This window comes from Diospyros lotus, chromosome 12 (genome assembly GCF_014633365.1).
Source record: "Diospyros lotus cultivar Yz01 chromosome 12, ASM1463336v1, whole genome shotgun sequence".
In the NCBI taxonomy this organism is placed as follows: domain Eukaryota; kingdom Viridiplantae; phylum Streptophyta; class Magnoliopsida; order Ericales; family Ebenaceae; genus Diospyros; species Diospyros lotus.
Window position 1 is genome coordinate 18,803,021 of NC_068349.1, and position 23,158 is coordinate 18,826,178.

General features: G+C 44.0%; 1 protein-coding gene across 5 annotated transcripts in view; it reads left to right on the top strand.

Annotated features, from left to right (window-relative positions):
* LOC127814250 (uncharacterized) overlaps window positions 1-23,158 on the top strand; it is a 45,316-nt gene that overhangs the window by 11,636 nt on the left and 10,522 nt on the right. For all 5 annotated transcript variants that reach the window (XM_052355633.1, XM_052355635.1, XM_052355636.1 and 2 more), the window contains one exon: window positions 439-645. In XM_052355633.1, the coding sequence (XP_052211593.1) occupies window positions 439-645 (207 nt within the window). The remainder of the gene's footprint in view (window positions 1-438; window positions 646-23,158) is intronic.

Below are 23,158 nucleotides of genomic sequence, written 5' to 3' on the forward strand. Positions count from 1 at the left end.
GTAGTTATTTGTTTATCTGTTCTTCTTATGTTCGTGTAAATCACTGGCCAAGTTGCCTTTATGGTGTTGATTATCAATTCAATGATGGGACAGCTTCACGTAGTGTAGCAATTTGCATGATTATGTATGAACTGGAGGCGTCATAGTGCATTACTACATAGAAGAAACAAGAACATATATTTCTCTTATCACTTGAGCTTGTGCATATAGTTTCAGTCTTCTGTTAATGTCAAATCCTCATGGCATTATTCACTACTTATGTGTCTTACAAAACTGTTTTATTGCCTTTTCAATATTGAAAAAATATTTCATTTTTTCATCCAAAATTTTGCTTCATTTGAATATAAACTTCTCTTTATGATGAATGCTTAGCACCCTTAGTAATGGAATTCTGTTATGCAATCAGAAAATCACTCAGACATGCCTTTCAAATTGTAGGGGTTAGTTGCTTTTTCTGAGCATGGATTGATGATCAGATGGTGGTCACTAGGGTCTGCATGGTGGGAGAAACTTAGCCGGAATCCTGTCCCTGTCCAATGCACCAAACTGATTTTTGTTCCCCCATGGGAAGGATTCTCGCCTAATGCTACCAGGTCAAGCATAATGGCAAGCACAGAGGAGCATGATCCACAGGCCATTACAAAGGTAAATATACTCTCTCTCTAAATATATATATATATATATGAGAGATAGGTACAGAGGTAACTTTACACCATTTACTGTCACACTATTTGATAGGCATGGTGATAGGAATACTATCAAGAATCAAAAAGAAAAAGAAAAATTAAACAAAGGAAAAGAAAAGTAAAAGACTAGTCTCTCTTTGAACCAGAGATCTCTTTGGTTGAAGAAGATTAGAGAGGCCTCTAGTTGAAGCAGACTGGAGTCCTCTTGACTTGGAGGACTCTAGTCAACTGTCACTGCTAGTGACAATGGCTATCTCACTGACTTAGGATTAATCAGTGGATAGCAGTAGAAAGGCTGGGAAGAAAGGACGGAAGAAGGAACAGAGAGAAGTAGGGAGATAGCAAAAGAGAGAGAGAGATGTTGATTGCCAATAATATTCTCGTTATGGACCCTGAGGGTCTAGGAGGGGTATATTTACCCTCTAGCATGGACGCTGCCATAGCAGATTCCTTCTTGTAAGTGGTTATAACAACCGGTTTGTCCTATTCTAGCCCTTACACGTGGGCCCTCCTAGAATATTCTCCTAGTAACAAACTATTACAGCTGGAATTTAAATCATCAATCATAATAGGCAATAACAGAAATAAAGTAAATGATTACAACATTTAAGAAAAAGAAATAACAGAAGGTAAGTCGCCGTGTGTGACAATTCCCTCCCCCTTAAACCATTTCTTGTCCTTAAGAAATGCTAAGGAGGCTGGCAGCCATGGGGAACTGTTGGAGAAGACTTGGTAGGTACTCCCAAGTGTTGTTTTCTTGATCTCCATGTTGCCACTTCACTAGCACTTGGATGAGGGGTATCCCTTGGTAGTAGATAACCCTTTTGCCCATAATGGCTTCTGGCTTCTTCAAAGTCTCCTTCTCTTTGGGGTTGGTGGGCAATGCTAGGTTTACCGGCTTAGCTCCAGCTGACTTCTTCAATAAGGAGACATGGAAGACTAGATGAATCTAGGATTCCTGAAGGAGTTGTAGACGGTAGGCCACCTTCCCTACCCGACCCACTATGGGATAGGGGCTAAAATATTTGGGGCTGAGTTTGGACACTAGTCCTTGGGAGAGGGCTTTCAGTTGGGGGTACTTCAACCGTAGATACACCTTCTCCCCAACTTCCAAATCCCGCTCACTCCTCTTCTTGTTAGCATATTGCTTCGTCCTATTTTGGGCTGAAGCCAATTCCTGCTTAAGTTGTCGTAGAACCATCCTCCTTTACTGCATATATTCCTCAACAGCTGCTGTTGTGACCTACCTCTCTAAGGCTGGTAGGATGGGAGGTTTGTAATCATAGTTGGCCTCGAAAGGTGACATTTTTAGGGATGTGTGGTGGTTAGAGTTATACCACCATTGGGCTAATGCCAACCACCAGTGTGAGCTCTTAGGTTGTAGAATGCACACACACCTCAAGTAGGTCTCCAAGCTTTGATTGACTCTTTCCGTTTGCCCGTCCGATTGTGGATGATAGGCTGTCGACATGTTAAGTTTGGTTCCCATAGACTTCATTAACTCCTGCCAGAATACACTCGTGAAGATTTTATCACGATCTAAAGTAATAGTGCTTGGGACCCCATGCAACGCTACTACCCAATCCATAAATGCCCTTGCCACTTCTTGGGCTGTGTAAGGGTGAGACAGCCATATGATGTAACGCCTCGTTTTCTCGGGCGCGTTATAAATTGGGACAATTCCGAGACAATAAATTTTTTCTTTCAAACACTAAAGCTAAACCACATCATACCTCGAATCCGTCCCAGAATTCCCAAATACATTAATCTCGAAAGAGAAACACTATACACATCAAATGCGGAAGCAAAGATCGAAACCTGATATCTTAACATTAATCATAAATAAATTCTTACATCTTCAATATTTCTCAAAACATTCAGAATACATGAGTAGATGAGCTACATACATTCTATTCTTCATGCACTCTGCTAAGTGCCGTTTCATGCCTCATTTATTCTTGAATCTGCTACAATCTCCACCTAGAACGTTTGAATATTCCAGGGGCAAAACCCAAGTTAGATGATGAATCATCTAAGTAAGGGTACATAATGCTATGTTATGTGTGTATGCAATGTCTTACCTCGTAGGTGTCAACTGCACCCTTCATGCTACCTACCATTTTAGCGACCCCCTCTTTCGAAGCCGAGGTGTATGGGTGCACCCTTGGTAAAGTAGCGGTGCCAGTTCGTACGCCCTACGGCCTCAAATGCGAGTGATCAATGATATCAACGTGTATTTATGCATTTCATAGTCATGTATGTAGTCTACGTGATGGATACATATCAGGGCATGTCAATATGATGAAAACATTTTCGAGGAAGTACCACTTACTAACTAAGCATTTTTCATAAAACTAACTTTAATTGGGGAGTACCACTTACCTTCTAGAGCTTATCGGGCTACCTCGATATCCGTGTCTTGCCTCGATTTGCGTGCCAACCTCAAAATTTGCGCTAGTCTCTTCAAATTCAGCCTCAAAGTATCCTAATCACCATAATTATTTAAATAAACATTAAAACCTATTTTTCCATAATTTCTGGCATTTTCTCTAATTTTCTCTCTATTTCTTCCTATTTTTCCTCAATAAATCTAGATTAGATATTTCTAAAATATTTTCTCAAATATTTCACTACGATAATTCTTAAAATAATATTCTTGAATTTATGAAATTTTCTAAGGAATTTTACTCACCTTAACTTAGCATCTCGGATTTCCTCGGTATGCGTGCTCTATCCTTGAAACACGTGCTCGGGCTATTTTTCTCACCAAAATCTCCGGAATATCATTGAAACATAATTTTCTACTTTTTCGGGATTTTCTAGGATTTTTACCATTATTTTTCTATTTTTTCTTTTTTTTTTCTTCCTTTTTTTTTTTTTCTCTTTTTCTTTTCTTTTTCTTTGTTTCTTTTTTTCTTTTCCCTCCACTTCATCTTCTTCCTCCTCCCGCCCCTGCCATGCCTGCAACTTCCTTTTCTTCTTTCTTCTTCCTCCCTCCTTTGATTCATCCCTGCGCATGCGAACCAGCTTGCCCACCGCCGCTGCCGCCGCGCGCCTTCCGGCCTACCGCCGCCCTCACCGCCCGTCGTCGGCCTCCTCGGCCATTGCTGCTCCCGTCGCGCTACTGCTGGCAGCCGCACGCTGCCGCCGTTGGCTGCGGCTGGTTGCTGGTTCAGCGCCACCGCCTACGGCCATGGCTGCACCAGCTCCCTTCGGCCGCCCCTCGAACCTTCCCAGCCTCCTCCGACCGTCGCGCCACCATCAGCAAGCCGCCCCTCGCTGCCTCGGCCCTCCCTTGCTCGCGTTGCACAACTGCTGCTAGCCGCGGCTTGCTACCAGCGGCAGCCATGGCCGCGGCCACCTTGCTTCCCTCGGCTTTTCCCAAACTCAAACTCCCTCTCTCTCACATCTCTCGGCCAGCTTCTCCCATGCTTCCATTTCTCTTATCCCATTTCCCTGCCATTCTCTTCTCTAAGCTCCCTATTTATAGCAAAATGTAGCTTGGGCATTACTCAACTTGGCGTGCAAAATCTTCCAAGCTTGCAGAGGTAAGCTTCAGTTGCAGACGTGTGGCTGATTTACAGGGCATGGCACACACGCGCATTGATATATATATCACGCCGCGCATTTAATTCCTCAAATCTTGCTGGCTTAATCTCCAATTCTTGCGCAAATCTCGGCTGATTTTGTAGAAAATCCTTGGCCAGCAATTAGATAATCCAACTTCCAGCAAAATGAAGCTTCACAGGAGCTCGCACACACATATGTATATATATCTATATAGCTATTATATAATACACCAACAAAAGGAAAATTACACTTTTAATTAAGAGAAATTATACATTAAATCCCAATTTTATCATAATATTACTTGGGTAATTTTTTTATTGCAACCATGCCCTCAAACACCGATTAAACTTGCATTTTAATACCGAAAATTCATAATTAATAATCTAAATTTTAGTTGAAAAGGACAATTTCATCCCAGTGTCCTCACCGGGCTATTGTTTCATCCTGAAACCACTGTAGGGTTGCTCATTACGCAAAATCGAAGCCTCCCTAAGGTTCTGTTGATTTTCGGGAGCCTCCTACAACGATTTGGTTTCACAGCCTAAATGGCAGCTGTATTTTAGCTGTATCGAAAATCGTTCCGAATTCGATTTCTTTCGATACCATAAATCCTAACTTGGAACGCATATCGAGACCATATCATTTTCCTTAGATAATTTCACTGCAAGGCATTCCCTGCAGTCGATTCGGTACGTATAACTGCTATCAAACCAATTTTTTCAGTATTCTAAACTTATCGAAATTATGTGGCAACCTCATACGAACATGGGGTATTACATATGAAATGGACAAATTTGGTTAGTCTGTCCACTACAACCAAAATACTATCCTTCCCTTTAGATTTGGGCAACCCCTCGATGAAGTCCATTGAGATGTTGGTCTAGGCTTGGTCAGGTATAGGAAGGGGTTGAAGGAGACTAGGGTAGGCCACATTTTCATGTTTACATCTCTTACATGTGTCGTAAGTCAGGGCAAATTTCTTGACATCAGCCTTTAGCTTGAGCCATTGGAATAGTTGCCTTACCCTAAGGTAAGTATTTTGAACTCCCGAATGCCCTCCCAAAGGAGATTCATGCAATGATTGCATAATCTTCCTCTTGAGGTTCCCGTTGCTGCCAATGACAATCCTCCCATTAAATCTTATCATCCCTTCACGTAAAGTGTAATCCTCAACCTCCTTAGACCCCGTTGCCAATCTTTCCAATATCTTTTTCACTTGTTCATCTGCCTCATAACTGTCCATAACTTCTTGGCACCATTCTGGTATAACGGTGGTGATTACATCTATGCTTCCATCCTCTTGGCACCTCAAAAGGGCATCAATGGCTACATTTTTTTTGCCCTTCCTATACTGAATTATGTAGTCTAACCCCATCAGTTTTGCCATCCCTTTTTTCTGAAGTTGTGTTTGCAATTTCTGCTGCAACAGATACTTTAAACTTTCATGATCTGTCTTGATTATGAACCCCCCACTTTCTAAGTAATGGCGCCATTTTTCTACAGCCATAAGTACTGCCAGGAACTCCTCGTAATCCCAAATGCCGTGGGCTTAATGCCTAGTTTAGAAATACCAATGGTTTCCCTCCTTATAATAGCACAGCCCCCCCCCCCCCCCCCCCCCGACAGGCATCTGTCTCCAGCACAAAGGGTTTAGCAAAGTCCGGCAGTCCCAAAATAGGTACTCTGCTCATCTCCACCTTCAGCCTCATGTCCCCAACTGAAATTACCTTTCTTTAGCAGGTTGGTTAGAGGTTTACTAACCACTCCATAACCTCACACAAATCGGCGATAGTACTCGGTAAGGCCAAGGAACCCTCGTAGAGCTCTCACTGTTGTGGGTTTTGGCCAAGTTAACATAGCTTCCACCTTTTCGGGATCAGTCCTAACACTTTCTCCTAATATCAAATGGCCCAAATACTCGACCTGATCTTTACCAAAGGAACACTTAGATCTTTTGATGAAGAGTTGGTCAGATCGAAGGACTTCTAGGGTGGTTTTTAGGTGTTGTAGATGTTGGTTCAGAGATGGGCTGTAGACAAGGATATTATCGAAAAATACAAGTATGAATTTCCTTAAGTAGGGCTTAAAGATTTGGTTCATTAGGGCTTGAAAGGTGGCTGGTGCATTGATGAGCCCAAATGGCATCACCAAGAACTCAAAATGTCCATGATGGGTTCTAAAAGTTGTTTTGTGGACATCAAGGTTCATTTTTATTTGGTGGTATCCTAAACGAAGGTCTAGCTTTGAAAAAATTTTGTCATTGTGCAACTCGTCCATTAGGTCTTCTACCAAGGGTATAGGGTACTTGTCTTTGATGGTTAAGGCATTTAATTGGCAGTAATCCACACAAAAAGGCCAAGACCCATCTTTCTTTTTTACAAGAAGGACTGGTGAAGCAAATGGGCTCTGGTTGGGTCTTATGAAGGATTGCTTTAGCATCTCCTTTACCATTTTCTCAATTTTTGTTTTCTGGGCTGGAGAATATTAGTAAGATCTGATGTTGACTGGTTCAGTATTGGATTTGAGGTTAATTGAATGGTCTAAGGTTCGGGTTGGGGGTAGAGTAGCAGGTTCGGTAAATAAGTCCTTAAACTCTTCCAGCAATTCATCAATAAGGGTTTGAGGGTGTACCTGGTCAAGCTCACATCGTTGGTTGTTGACCGTCAGGTGCAATTCTCCATATAGCTTTTGCTCGGCCCCTTCTTCTGCTGCCATAATGGAGAACAATTGGGTCAACGGGCTCCACTTGTTTTTGAACACTCGGTGGAGCCTCTTCCTCGTTATCATACTGCAAGCCCCAAACTCTCTTCCTCCCGTGAGAGTCATTCTCTTTGCCCCCTAATTGCAAAAGCCTCAAGTTTGTTTCAAACTTCTCCCCTTGCATCTCCCAATTGAACCCCGGGCACACTGACTCACTTATCACCTTATTACCATTAGCCACTGTCACACTTTGGGGTTGAGTTTCCTTAAGGGAACACCTCAGTCTTCTAATAGACCCTTCATCCAGGGAGCTATGTGTGCTTCCACTATCAATTAGGATCAACAAACCACCATCCTTAACCTTCCCTTCTACTTTAATTATCTTATTATTGGTCGCCCCCTTCAGTGCATGCAACGAAATTTCACCCTTATCCCCTTCTCCTAACTCTTCATCCTCTTCCTTTTCATCTTCTTCTTCTTCTAATCTCTCCCTCGAGTCTCCCTTTAGCAACAACAACTGCCATTTGCATTGATGCCGAGGATAGTACTTATTCCTGTAATATCTCTGATAAGCTCACCGGAACTTGCTCGGCTCTGGTGAAGCATTGTGGCACGAGGGTGGCGTGTCAAGGCGGGTGATGGGCGAGTGACAGACTCAAGTGTTGGATGGCATAGGGCTGTTGTGCCATGGTGGCAGCATGTGGGCATGTCGATGCAGCAGTGTGCGGCAGGATGGGCCTTGTGGCTGAGGTGCATGCACACAAGGCAGCGGTTGGCATGGTTGGTGCGCACAGTTGGGGCTGGACTTGATGCTGTGGGGCGGATGCCACATGGCAGCCACGCGGGCCAAAGGGTGCGGGCATGCTGGCAAGCTGAGTGGGCCGAGTTGTGCGGGACACGGGGCAATTCGTGCGCCTTGGCAGGTGGCAAGGCCAACAGGCGGGAGTAGTTGCAGCAACGTGGGGACGTGGCCTAAGCAGTCCGGCAATGTGCGGAGCACGTTCGCGCCAGGTGCGCCCATGACAGCCATGCGTGGCCACGCGGGGCCATGCATGCATAGAGTGGCTGTGCAATTGCGACAGGTGTCAGCCAGATAGGCTGTGCGGCCCACAGACGGTTGCTGGACGTGGTGCAAATGGCCCCATGATCTGGTGGGGACGGTTATGAGGCATAACCGCTTGTAATTTCTGTAGCCTATATATATGTGGCTTTATGGGCGTTTTTGGTAGCTTCTTAGACAAAGCATAGCCCGAGCCATTTTCCTTTGTATTCTCGGATTGAATAAAAGGTTGGGATTTTCCTGTACTCTTTGTGTGTGCTTTCCTTTGTTTGGTGAATTAACCCCGAAGGGTTGCTGGCTGATCTAAGTGGGCGCACTTGGAGCCATCACAAGGTGCTTGGTCGGAATCTAGGACTAGTCTTGTGACAAGTTGGTATCAGAGCCAAAGTTTGGTAGCTATACAAAGAAGCGGGTTAAAACAATGGCTGGTGGGAGTGAAGCTGTTCGTGACCGTGTAGCTCGTTTGGAAGCCCAGGTAGGGGAGAGGGACCCTACTCATGAGACTACCCTGACCCAGAAGGTGGAAAGTGCAGTCTCGTCCCTAGAGGAGTTGCAGGCCTTGGTGGACGATTGCTGCACTTCGTTGAAAGACCATGCTGTGACGTGGGAAGAATCTTTGATTGCTAAGATGGCTTCCTTGGAGGCAAATCTTACCGCTCAGGCAGAAGCTCGTGAGGCAGCCCTGAAGGATCAAATTGCTGCCTTGCAAGGGGATGTGGCCTTGCTGAAACGTGCATTGATGAGTGGACCCTCTGGTGCGGGTGAGGCAGCATCGAAGCTAAAGGTGCCAGAGCCTAAGGCCTTCACTGGAGTGCGGGAATCAAAGACACTGGAAAACTTTCTGTGGGACATGGAGCAGTATTTCAAGTCTGCTCGCATACCTGAGGGTGAGAAGGTAGATTTGGCAAGCATGTTCTTGGCGGGTGATGCCAAGCTATGGTGGCGAACTCGTGTGTCATCTGATGACAAGGACAAGCCGCGGATCTAGACGTGGGATGCATTGAAGGCGGAGTTGAAGGCTCAGTTCCTGCCTTCACACGGGTCATGGATAGCTCGTGAAGCTCTCAAGCGATTAAAGTAGACGGGAACTGTGCGGGATTATGTCAAGCAGTTCAGCTCACTGATGCTGGACATTGACAAGAAGATGTCAGAAGAGGATCGCCTCTTCAACTTCATGTCTGGTCTCTAAGCTTGGGCCCAAACAGAGCTTAGGAGGCAAGATGTGAAGGATCTGACCTCAGCAATGGCTGCTGCAGATGCCCTTATTGACTTGCGGGCCTTGAGGATCAACGATGGTGCTGTTGGCAAGACTAAGGACAAAGGCAAGAAGAGGGATGATCATAGGCCAGATCAAAAGAGCAATTTCAAGGGGAAAGGTAAAGTTGCTGTGGGCGAGATGAAGAAACCCAAGGCTGGGGGATGCTTCATATGTGATGGGCCACACATGGCCCGGGACTGCCCAAAGCGTGAACGGCTCAATGCCGTGGTTGCTGAGGGAAAGCAAGACTCGGAAATTGCTGAACAGGAGGAAGTGCAGGTGAGCCCCCTTCAACTGTTGGTTGGTGCAATCCAAGCCACATCTACTGGTGGCTTAGTTCGTGTGGAGATTGTGCTAAATGGGGAAGATCGTTATGCGTTGGTGGATAGTGGGGCCTCGCATAACTTCATAGCAGGAAGGTTGGCAATGGCACTCGAGCTGACAGTGGAGCTGTGCTAGAATTGCATCAAAGCTGTAAATTCAGCAGCCCAGGGTGTGCTGGGATTAGCTTCAGAGGTGGTTGTGTCGGTTGGTCCATGGAGGGGGATGTTGCCCTTCATGGTGGTGCCGCTTGATGACTTTGATGTCATCTTGGGAGTGGATTTTCTCATGTGGGCAAAGGCAGCACCTATGATACACCTGGGCGGGGTGATGTTCTTTGATGAGCAGCAACCTTGCTTTGTGAAGCAAGCCATGTTCGACAGATCATTGATTAAAGCAGGTAAGAGTAGCATGTTGCTCTTTGCTATACAGGTTGAGCAGGGCCTGAAGAGGGGGGAAACTACATATCTGGCAGCCATGATTGAGATGAAGCCAGATCAGTGGGTTGAAGTTCCAGATGTGGTGGCAGACTTGCTGGGCGAGTTTACTGATGTCATGCCACTAGAGTTGCCCAAGGCCTTACCGCCTAGAAGGCTAACTGATCATCAGATTGAGTTGCAGCCTGGTGCACGAGCCCCAGCTAAAGCACCTTATAGGATGGCACCACCTGAGTTGGCAAAGTTGAGAAAGCAGTTGAAAGACTTGCTGGATGCAGGCTTGGTCCAGCCATCCAAGGCACCATATGGAGCTCCTGTGCTCTTTCAGAAGAAGCAGGACGGGTCCCTTCGGATGTGTCGATTATAGAGCTCTCAATAAGGTGACTATCAAAAACAAGTATCCAATTCCGCTGATTGCAGACTTGTTCGATAGACTGGCACGGGCCACCTATTTCACCAAGCTGGATTTGCGTGCTGGGTACTGGCAGGTGCGGATAGTAGAGGGGGATGAGGGGAAAACTACGTGTGTAATTAGGTATGGGGCTTATGAATTTCTGGTGATGCCTTTTGGCTTAACCAATGCCCCTGCTACCTTTTGTAATCTAATGAACGATGTTCTTAATGAATATATAGATCAGTTTGTTGTGGTGTATTTGGATGATATTGTGATCTATAGTGAGACATTGGATGACCATTTGGTGCACTTAAGGAAGGTGTTCTCACGGCTTAGGGAACACCAGCTCCATGTGAAGAAGGAAAAATGCGAGTTTGCTCGGAAAGAAATTATGTTCTTGGGGCATCGTGTTAGCAAAGGGCGTGTCAAGATGGATGGCAAAAAAGTGCAAGCGATGATCAATTGGTCTGCTCCGACAAAGGTGTCTGAACTAAGATCTTTCCTGGGTTTGGCCAACTATTACAGGAAATTCATCCAGGGGTATTCGAAAAAGGTTGCTTCCTTGACCGATCTCTTGAAGAAGGACAAGGCGTGGCAGTGGACTGTCAAGTGTCAAGTGGAGTTTGACGAGTTGAAGGCTGCTATAGCTTCAGAACCAGTGTTGAAGTTACCTGACTTTGAGCAACCATTCGAAGTACATACTGATGCTTCTGACAGGGCCATTGGTGGCGTCTTGATGCAGGATGGGCATCCAGTTGCATTTGAGAGTCAGAAGTTGAATGATGCTGAGCAGCGATACTCAGCACATGAGAAAGAGATGCTAGCTATTGTGCACTGCTTGCAGCTGTGGCGTGTATATTTGCTGGGGACAGCATTTACAGTGTGCACTGATAATGTGGCCAACACGTATTTCTCAACGCAGAAAAAGTTAACTGCCAAGCAGGCTCGTTGGCAGCAACTTTTGTCGGAATATGACTTTGTGTGGGAGCACAAGGCGGGGACCAGCAATCGGGTGGCTGATGCTTTGAGTAGGAAGCATGTGCAGGCGATTGTGGCAGCAATCAGTAGCTTCAATACTCTGTTCTTGGATCGGGTTCGAGAGCAGGCGAAGGTTGACAGTCAGTATCAAAAGTTGGTGCAACAAGTGGCTGAGGGCACTGTGCGTCGCTATTGGCTTAGCAACGACTTGCTGCATGCAAAGGGGGACCGACTGTACGTGCCTTGTGGCGTAGGTTTGTGGTAGTTGCTGATGCGTGAGACCCATGACACGGCATGGGCGGGTCATCCGGGAACAGCAAGGATGAAGGCGTTGCTTGCACGCAGCTATTACTGGCCCAAGATGGATGATGACATAGAGGCCTATGTCAAGACCTGCATGGTGTGCCAGCAGGACAAGACCGAGAGAAGAAGGGAAGCAGGCTTGCTGCAGCCTCTTCCAGTCCCTGAACGACCGTGGGTGTTAGTTTCTATGGACTTCATAACAGGCTTTCCCAAGGTGGATGGGAAGGATATGATTATGGTGGTGGTTGATTGGTTTTCGAAGTATGCAGTGTTTGTGGCTACACAGAAAGCATGCAAGACCGACATCATTGCTGGGCTTTTCTTCAAACATGCGGTCAAGTATTTTGGGTTGCCAGAAGACGTGGTCAGTGACCGAGATGCAAGGTTTACAGGCAGGTTCTGGACTTCGTTGTTTAACATGATGGGGTCGGAGTTGAAATTCTCAACAGCAAACCATCCTCAAATTGATGGTCAGACTGAAAGGGTGAATGCGTTGTTGGAAGAGTATCTCTGGCATTATGCAACAGCAAGTCAGAAAAATTGGGTGAGTCTTCTAGATGTTGCTCAATTTTGCTATAACTTGCATAGGTCTTCCTCAACGGGTCGGAGTCCGTTTGAGTTGGCAATGAGCCAGCAGCCCTTAACACCACATGAAGTGGCCCGAACTGATGCAGCCAGTAGATGTCCAGCTGCATATCGGTTTGCTAAGGAGAGGCAAGACATGCTTGAAGAAGCACAAGACAGCTTGTACAAAGCTGCTAGACGCATGAAGAAGTATGCGGATCAAGGGAGACGACCCTTGGAGTTTGTTGTTGGGGATAAGGTGTGGCTGAAACTTACTCCCCAAATTTGGAAGCAAATCACTAATAAGAAGGTGCATCGTGGGCTGATCCCAAGGTATGATGGTCCTTTCGAGGTAGTACAGCGAGTTGGTGTAGTGGCATATAAACTGTTACTACCCGAAAGACTCAAAATACATCCTACTTTCCATGTGAGTTTTCTGAAACCTTATTATGAGGACAACACTCCTGGTCGGGTGCAGGCCAAGAGGGCCCCTCCAACAATCAGAGTGCAGCATGATCGAGAGATTGAGGCAATCCTAGATCATCGCACATTGGGGGCAAGCAAAAAGAACAGGCGTGTACAGTACTTGGTAAGATGGAAGGGAACTCCAGTGGGGGAAGAGAGTTGGGAGAGGGATACAACCTTGTGGCAATTTGAAGACGTTATACAGAGGTACTTGTCTTCACTTCCAACAAGGGCGTCGGAACCTTCTGGTGCGGGTGGTTTGTAATATCTCTGACAAGCTCACCGGAACTTGCCCGGCTCTGGTGAAGCATTGTGGCACGAGGGTGGCGTGTCAAGGCGGGTGATGGGCGAGTGACAAACTCAAGTGTTGGATGGCATAGGGCTGTCGTGCCATGGTGGCAGCATGTGGGCATGTCGATGCAGCAGTGTGCGGCAGGATGGGCCTTATGGCTGAGGCGCATGCACACAAGGAAGCAGTTGGCATGGTTGGTGCGCACAGTTGGGGCTGGACTTGATGTTGTGGGGCGGATGCCACATGGCAGCCACACAGGCCGAAGGGTGCAGGCACGCTGGCAAGCTGAGTGGGCCGAGTTGTGCGGGACACGGGGGCAATCCGTGCGCCTTGGCAGGTGGCAAGGCCAACAGGCGGGAGCGGTTGCAGCAACGTGGAGACATGGCCCAAGCAGTCCCGCAATGTGCGGAACACGTCCGCGCCAGGGGCGCCCATGACAGCCATGCGTGGCCACGCGGGGCCATGCATGCGCAGAGTGGCTGGGCAGTTGCGACAGGTGTCAGCTAGACAGGCTGTGCGGCCCACAAACGGTTGCTGGACGTGGTGCAAATGGCCCCATGATCTAGTGGGGACGGTTATGAGGCATAACCGCTTGTAATTTCTGTAGCCTATATATATGTGGCTTTGTGGGCGTTTTTGGTAGCTTCTTAGACAGAGCATAGCCCGAGCCATTTTCCTTTGTATTCTCGAATTGAATAAAAGGTTGGGATTTTCCCGTACTCTTTGTGTGTGCTTTCCTTTGTTTGGTGAATTAACCCTGAAGGGTTGTTGGCTGATCTAAGTGGGTGCACTTGGAGCCATCACAAGGTGCTTGGTCGGAATCCAGGACTAGTCTTGTGACATCCCCGCATCTAAAACATAATCCTGGCTGCCTCCTCAGTTCAGTGTATTTTCCCCCAGAACCAGGCCCTCCTGGATTCTTGACACCCTGGTTGCCTGTACCCCAATCACGGTTGTGTCCCTTTTCCCCTTGATGAGACACGCTCCCAGTTACAGTCCGGTGTTGTTGCCTCTATTTCCTCATCAAGACCTCCACCACCATCTCTTGCAAACGTGCACTTTCTACCGCTTGCTCCACTGTTCGCTTCATCTTTACCACAGGCCTTAAGTCTTCGTTGAGCCCGCTCAAGAAACTAGACACAAAAAAAGCTTCCAAGAGGTGGGGGTCGTTGTTGATCATCAGTGATCTCTGCTCTTCGAGCTTCCTCAGGTAGGTTTTTACCTCTCCAGTGTTTTAAAAGGCGCTAGGCGCTAGTCGGGCCTGGCACCTAGGATGCTTAGGCGGACTGCTATTTTTTCTTTCTTTTTTTTTTTAATTTTTAATGTAATTTTATGTTATTTTTAAATAAATCAAAGTTAAAAAGATAAATAAAACTTATATATATATAAATCAGAAATTTATATATATGTTTATATAAACAGATAAATATATAAACTTTATATAGAAATTTATATATATATATATATATATAAACAATGATGGCTAGGGCAACTTGGTGGTTGTAGACCCAGATGCGGTCGATCTTGTTGCAGCGCTCGAAGACCACTTGGTGGCCCTCCTGCTTGAGCTCACGAGCTACCAACAGGTGAGGATGGCTAGGGCGGAGAAAGAGTAGCAGAGATGGAGCTTGAGTCAGTGAAGACGCATCGGCAAGGATGGAGCTTGACGGCGGCAATGGCGTAAAGGAGGTCGCGATGGAGCTGGAGGTAGTGATGAGGTACCGGCAGCGTTGAGGCGGCGGCCTTGGGCTAGAGGAGGGAGACGGCTGAGAGGTAAGTAAAAAATTAGGCGCCCCAGGTGGCTAGGCGCTGCCTGGGCTGCCTAGGCACCAGCGACAGCCGATTAATCGGGTAAGCGCCTAGGGGGCCGACTAGGCCAAATTCGGAGCGGCCAGCGGCCGCTTAGCATCTCGCCGGTGCCTAGGCGGCTGCCTAAGCTGATTTTTAGAACACTGCACCTCTCCCACCTGTTTCAATTTATTGAATTCCTCAATAACGTCTAACATGCTTCTCTCCCCAAACCTCTCACATAGCTTATCGGTAAACTCCCTCCATGTAGGATTATCCCTGACCCTCGTCCACCTCTGGTACCAAGCGTCTACCAGCAGTGTTCAAAAATGCGCTAGGCGCTAGTAGGGCGGCAGGCTAGCGCCTAGCGCCTAGGCGGAGACTAGATCAACAACAAGCTTACTGCTGCAGCAAGGAGCAACCAGCAAGTTGTTGCAGCAAGCAGTAACGCAACAGACGAGATCGATGAGATCGGAAGAAGATGGATACATACCGGAGGAAGATGAGATCGGCGACGAGAGATGACAGCCAACAGATAAGATCGGCGGTGGCGAGAGAGAACGGCTAACAGACGAGATCGACGGCGGCGGCGAACGACCAAGAGACGAGATCGACAGCGAGAGAGAGAGAGAAACGACCTGCGATGAATGACCAGAGACAGAAAGGGAAGGGGGTAATAAGTTTGCCCAGGACGCGCACGACCTAGGCGACCCTGGCCACGCGCGACCCAGGCGGTTTGGCATCGCCTGGGCGGCCTAGGCGCTGCCGTGGCCCGATTAATCGGGCCTGGCGACTAGGGGTGCCAAGCAGCCCTTAATCGCCGCGGCCAGTGGCCGCCAAACGCCTAGGCGGCCGCCTAGGTCGAATTTTCGAACACTGTCTACCAGGTCATCAAAGTAGGCTGAAGCTAGGGCAACCCTTCTTCCCTTGGGTACATTATACCAATCGAACATTCACTCGCATTTCCTCACCCACCACCGGGGATTGTTCCCATCAAACACCGGAATCTCCAATCGGGGGTTTGGGAACCCTGGTGGCTGTGGACGATTCGGCCCTTCTTGTCCACCTTCCATCATATTCCTCATATCTTCCTCCGGTTCAATCCCGACTTCATCATTTCCCACTACTTTGTCTCGCCTATCGTCTGGTATTAATGGTTCAGTTCTATGTCTAGGAGGGAACTCAAGGGCCAACCTCATCGCATTTTGGCGAGTGAACATAACCATAAATTGTTGGAGTTGGGCTCCCAGCTCTGTTCTCATTTGCGCATTATCCTCCCGCATTTGAGACAGAGCCCCATCGAACCTTCTATCTAGTTCCCTTACCGAATTCTCCATCCTGCAACCCAATGCTAAGATCGTGTCGTGATTGCGTTCCCCACCTTGCTCTAATTGATCCACGCGATTCTGGAAGTCTGTCACTGTCGAGCTGAGCTGCTGTAGTTGCGACTCAAAGCTCTTCATGCGGGTACCTTCTGCCATGGGAGAATGCTCTACTAACTCCAGCCAAGACCGTATCTCTAATACCAAATTGTCACTACTAGTGACAATGGCTATCTCACTGACTTAGGATTAATCAATGGATAGCAGTAGAAAGGCTGGGAAGAAAGGAAGGGAGAAGGAACAAAGAGAAGTAGGGAGATAGTAAGAGAGAGAGAGAGATGTTGATTGCCAATAATATTCTCGTTATGGACCCTGAGGGTCTAGGAGGGGTATATATACCCTCTAGCATGGACGCTGCCATAGCAGATTCCTTCTTGTAAGTGGTTATAACAACCGGTTTGTCCTATTCTAGCCCTTACACGTGGGCCGGCCCTCTTAGAATATTCTCCTAGTAACAAACTATTACAGCTGGAATTTAAATCAACAATCATAATAGGCAATAACAGAAATAAAGTAAACGATTACAGTATTTAAGGAAAAAAAATAATAGAAGGTAAGTCGCCGTGTGTGACATCAACAAGGAACAGAGGTCTTCATCATAAAAATGAAATAAAAACAAAAAACTTATCAATGCCAAATTCCTATGAATGAAATCGTGAGGGACTGAAATTGAGTGTGAAAATATAATGTGGAGGAGGCTGAGGGGGTATTGGCTGAGACATAGTATTTTGGGATTCCAGCCAATGTGTGGTACCTTTGGTATCTTTTTTTTTTTTCCTGCTAAGTTGGTAGAATTTCAGGTGTAAAAGTACTGGAATTCATCCAAACTGATTGGGATGTATCACCAACTATGATCAGTATCTATTGCTCATCCCAGTTACCTTTCTAGTGTTTGTATTGTTCTTTAGATTGGCCATCAATTTGAGGGCGACAGGCCAAACTAAAGTAAAACGAGTATCCAAAGCTTCTTGGAAACTCTTTCAAAACTTGGAACCAGATTGAGGGTCACAATCAAACACAATAGCAATGGGTACACTGTAATTTGAGTATTGCCCTCATATACTTTGGACCTGGTACGTGTAGTCCAATGTAATTTAGAAATGAAATCCATAGTAATCTAATCCCCTTTTTTTTCCGATAAATGCAGTAATTGTAGTTTACTTGCTCGCTGCAGATGTTTAACCTCAACTTGTTGATAAGTCAAACACTGAGCCACATGTTCTGCTACATCTTGCTTCATTCCAGTCTTCTAGAAATGTTCTCTTAGATCTGTAGACATCATAATGCTTCCAAGATGGATACTATACCATGAGCTAACTTAACAACTCTATTTGGATTGATTACGATACTAAAGTCATTCCTTGTTCTATCCCTTTTTTAGTTCTTTGATATTGGGGACCATTAAGTTATGCTACTTATATTCTCTACCACAGTGAGGCTTCATTGTTGGTTGTATAACATTGCCCTCCACGTTATACAACTTATACCTCCAAACACCTTAACTCTTCTGCAAGGGATGATTGGACATTCAATGTGGCTAAAATACTCCCTATGGTCTTTTTGCTCAATGCATCCGCTTTCACATTAGCTTCATTAGGTGATATTGAGTATAACAACAATCACAAGTCTTAACCCGATTAGATGGGTTTGACTTCATAATTAGAGGCTTCCATCCATCTCTATCCAAGGCTGTATTTCTTATAAGACCCTTATATCATATGTTATGCTTAAGAGTTTCCTACCAAGTTCTATTTAGTTTTTTTCTCCATCTTTTGCTACAAATTTTCTTCATTCATCAACTCGCCTCACAGGTGCATTTGTCAATCTTTTTCTTACATGTCCAAATCATCTCAATGTGTGATTGTGTCTCTTGAATATTATCTTCAACAAGTGTCACTTTAACCTTATTTATGTATAATTTTGTTTCTTATTTTTTTTTTCTTGTATGACTACATGTTTACTATAATATCATCATCTCAACTAAGCTTATATGTTCCACGTGTTGTGAAAGCTGTAATAGTTTCTTATTCCTTTACAGTTGGGTCAATCACCCTATTGATAGAAGAAGAGGTTTACAAAGTAGGAAAGAGTACACTAGAAAACTATGAGAAAAGGAAGCATAACCAAAGCTATACAAAAAGTCAAACAATAAACATGGAAATAATCCCACAATCACAAGAACCAAACGGTAGATTGATTGGTATGAATCTCGGTTGATTGTTTCTCCAACACTCTCCCTCAAGTTGGAGAATTTATGTTGAAAGACCTTTGGTCTCAGTATGTTCCAAAAATGGGGAGTATTAATCTTTTTGATTTTGACAAAAAGGGGAGATAAAATGAATAAATTGATTTTCATACTTGTTTTGTCATCATCAAAAAGGGGGAGATTGATATTTTACTCTTGGATAATAAAATAGTGGTTTTGATAATATGACTATATGAAAATCAATTTCTAAATCTTTATGAGTAAATATTTATGGATAAGTTTGTTTTTAATCAATTTATATGAATGTGAAAAACAATCTTTAAATCTCCTTGAAGCAAAGTTATGAAAATTTATATAGGAGATATGTTGAGTATGGTTGAGTGTGGTTTGTTTCAAAATATAGTTTTGATAATCTCAACTTGCTTTCAAAAGAATCAAAATGAGGATTTATTAAGTTTTCAATGTTTTCAAATGGATAGTCGACTATGTGATTTAATGCTGTTGACTATGCCTGAAAATAGTCGACTATGTTATAAGGATAGTCGACTATGTTATAAGGATAGTCGACTATGCATAAGGATAGTCAACTATGCTGGTTTGATCTGTCGACTATTTAAAGCATCTGTCGACTATTTTTTCATCTGTCGACTATCAAGTAAGGATAGTCGACTATGGCTTTTCATCTGTCGACTATTTTTGTTCTTTAAATTCAGAATTCTCTTCATATTTTATCATCTGTCGACTATGCCTTTGTATCTGTCGACTATGAAAAATTTGTGTTAGAAATAGTCGACTATGATTTTGTGTCTGTCGACTATGGTCAGTTTTATTTGATAAAATAGTCGACTAACCTATTTTCTCTGTCGACTATGTGTTTCACAGAAATTTATAACGGCTAGTTTTTGGTGCATTAAATGCTCGCCCAACCACTCACAACGGTCCAAAATTCAATCTTGCCCACCATCTACTATAAATAGGTGGTTGAAGACGCATTGAAGGCTGCTGAAACACATTGAATATCTTGAACAACCGTGCCTTCACTGTTACATCGAGCTTTTAACTCTCTCTCTGTATTTCTATCTAAGAGGCTTTGATATCTTACTGTTCTATTCTTTTAAGCCTCGATCATTCATTTAAAGAGAGAGCTTGTAACTAAGAGTTGTACTCTTAGAATCTCTACTTCATTTTCTGTATTTTTCCTAGCTTTGTGCTAGAGGACTTGCTCGTTGAAGCAAGGGGTTGTAATTCCTAGCTAGGTGCTAGAGGGCTTGCTTGTATAAGCAAGAGGTTGTAAATCCTAGTCTTGGATTAGAGGGCCTACTTGGTTTAAGTAGGGGGTTTTAGTGGATTGTTTGCAAAATCCTTAGTGAAGAGCTAAGGTAGTGGATTAGGCTTGGGTTAAGCCGAACCACTATAAATCCTTGTGTTTCTTGTGCTTGTGCTCTTTGATTTATTTATCTTTCCAAGCATTTTATTATTCCTCACTTGGTTCACATGTTTATCTTTGTAAACTTACATTTGTCATTTTTATATACTTCACGTTTTAAATCCTAAAACCTCAATTTGTGTTAAAAAGCTTTTCAAGTTCAATTAAGTTTTTAAAATAACCAATTCACCCCCCCTCTTGGTGTGTGCCATAGCACCCCCCATTCTAACAAGGATGTCTACTAATTGGTTTTTTGTAGGCATATAAGGAGTAGTTATTAAGCTACTATCCAAATTTTCTTTGATAAAATGTCTATTGACCTCTATATGTTTGGTATGATCATGCTGGGATTGGATTGTGAGTAATACTACTAGTAGACTTATTATCACAATACAGTTTCATTGTCCCCTCCAGTCTGATTATGAGATCATTTAAAATAATTCTTAGCCATAAAAGTTCACATAGTCCATGAGCCATAGTTCTAAATTCTTCCTTAACACTTGATCTAGCAACCACACTTTGCTTTTTACTTCATGTGACCAAGTTTCCTCCTAAGAATGTACAATAACCTTATGCGGATCGTCTATCCATAGGTGAACCTGCATAGTCAGCATTGGAATAGACTTTTAGAGTCTTACCACCATTGTTTCGAAACATGATTCATTTTCCTAGAGTTGCTTTTAAGTAATGTAGGATTCGGTTTACAGCTTGTAGGTGTTCTTCCCTTGGGTCATGTATAAATTAGCTGACTATTCCCACCGAGTAAGCAATATCGAGCTTGGTATGAGACAAATATATTAATTTTCCAATTAACCTTTGATAGCTGCCTTTATTAACTGTGCCATCTCCATCTTTTGACCCTATTATATGATTTGGTTCAATGGGAGAACTTTCTGCCTTGCTGTTAAGTTTCTTTCTTTTCTTCAGTAGGTCCAAAGTATACTTCCTTTGGGATAGGAATATACTGTTCTTGGAGAAGGTTAATTCAATTCCTATAAAGTATCTCAACTTCCCAAGGCCTTTAATTTCAAATTCTCATGCCAGATGTTCCCTTAGAACAAGTCTTTTAGCATCATCATTCCCTGTGATAATAATATCATCAATATAAACTAACAAGACTATGATCTTACCTTTTCCATTATATTTTATGAATAGGGTATGATCTCCTTGACTCTGTTTATATCTCATTTGTCTCATTGCCTTTGTAAATGTTCCAAACCACGCCCTTGGAGACTGCTTTAGCCCGCACAAGGCCTTTCTCAAACAACACACCTTATTAGGTGGAGGCTCCATATAAACTCTCTTTAAAGTCACCATAGAGGAAGGCATTCTTAATATCAAATTGCAACAGTGGCCAATTAAAACAAGCTGCAAGAGAAATGAGCATTCTAACTGTATTCATCTTGGCTACAGGAGATAATGTTTCTTGATAATCTATCCCATACGTTTGTGTGTATCCTTTTGCTTCTAATCTTGCTTTGTATCTCTCAAATGCCCCATCAGATTTGTATTTCACTGTAAACACCTATTTACATTAAACTAGTTTCTTATCCTTTAGTCTAGGTATAACTTCCCAAGTTCTGTTCTTTTCTAGTGCTTTCATTTCCTCCCTCATAGCAAGTGTTCAATTTTTATCCTTTAATGCATCATGAACCGACTTTGGGATTTCTATAGTGTCCAATGAGATATAAAAGGCTTGATATTGAGAGGACAATCTATGGTTGGATACAAATTGGGATATGGGGTAGATAGGATGTTTTGTTCATTCTCGGGTGCCTGTTCTTAATGCAATGGGGTAGATTGAAATCATAGGACTTAGGTTCTTCTATAGAGATTGGAAAAGGGATAGCGGTATTACCTTTATTCAGGCAGGAATCTTGAACTTGTGTTGGTTTAGGATCAACTTCCTTCCTTCCTTCTTGAGTAAATGGGAGTTTCTCGTGGATTCAAGGTTGGGTGTTGCAATTTGGCCATGTGTTTATCACAATCAATATCGACTGAGTTAGGGTAGATTGAGGAGATAAGGTGGAAGGTTGCGATGGAAGGGACCTTGGTGAAGAAGGCTGGCACGGTTGAGAGAGCTAGGGAAGGTTTAGATGGGTGTCTGGAGTGAGATCTTCTCTTCACAATAGTGCTTTGCCTGAAGATGAGGTTGGGGGGAGAAAAAGACGGGGGTATCTCTATGAAAGGTAACATCCATGGAAACTAAGAGCTTACGAGATGATAGATGATATCACTTATGCCCTTTCTAAGTGTCAAAATATCCAAGGAAGATACACTTGAGTGCTCAAGGGTCAAGCTTATTACGGTAATGTTGATGAAGATGGATATAGGTTGTGCACCCGAAAACCTTTGGAGACAAAGTGGAGGAAATGGGGACAGACGGGTAGTGTTGCATTAGGAGCCAAATAGGACTCTTGTTGTCAATGGATCGAGAGGGTAGGTGATTAATCAAATGAGTTGTAGTTAGCACGACTTCCCCCCATAAGTGTTTAGGTACACAAGATTGAAACAACAAGGAATGAGTGACATTTAAGAGGTGACGATTTTTCCTTTTAGCCATACCATTTTGTTGGGGGCTGTTTACACAAGAGAACTCATGAATAATGCCTTCTTTTATAAAGAATTGATTTAGACATTGGTTGAAGTAATCCTTGGCATTATCTGATCGAAACCATTTTGATACACACCTCGAGTTGGGTTTTGATCATTTAATAGAAAATAGGAAGAACAGTAGAAACTTCAAATTTGTCTTTCATGAGGTAAACTCAAGTGACTAGTGCAATCATCAATGGAGGAAACAAACCATCGAGCCCCAACTCAATTGCGAACCCTTGAAGGACCCCACACATCATTTTGGATTAAGGAAAAAGGTAAAGCAGATCTTTTATTAACCAAAGGGAAAGAAGTTTTGTGATGTTTAGAAAGTTCATAGACTTCACAATGAAGATTGTCAAGAGATACATTGTGGAATAAGGCAGGAAACATAGTTATAGTAAGATCTCGGAAGTAGTAGCATGAGAAGAGGTACATTGTGATGAGAAAGCCAACTTTTTGCCTTGATCCATTAGAAGTGTTCATTGCCTCAAGATAGTATAGTCCGTCCTTAACCTTAGCAAGTCCTATCCTCCCCCCTGAAGTCTAGTCTTGGAAAACATAATGTGTCAAAAAAGGCAACGCTGCAATTCAAAGATTTAGTAATTTGGCTAATGGACAAAAGGTTGGTGGATAGCTTTGGAACATGAAGAACATTGTTTAATGTGATGTTTGGGATGAGATTGATGTTGCCTTGGCCAACAATTGGAATATGAGAGCCATTTGCAACAAC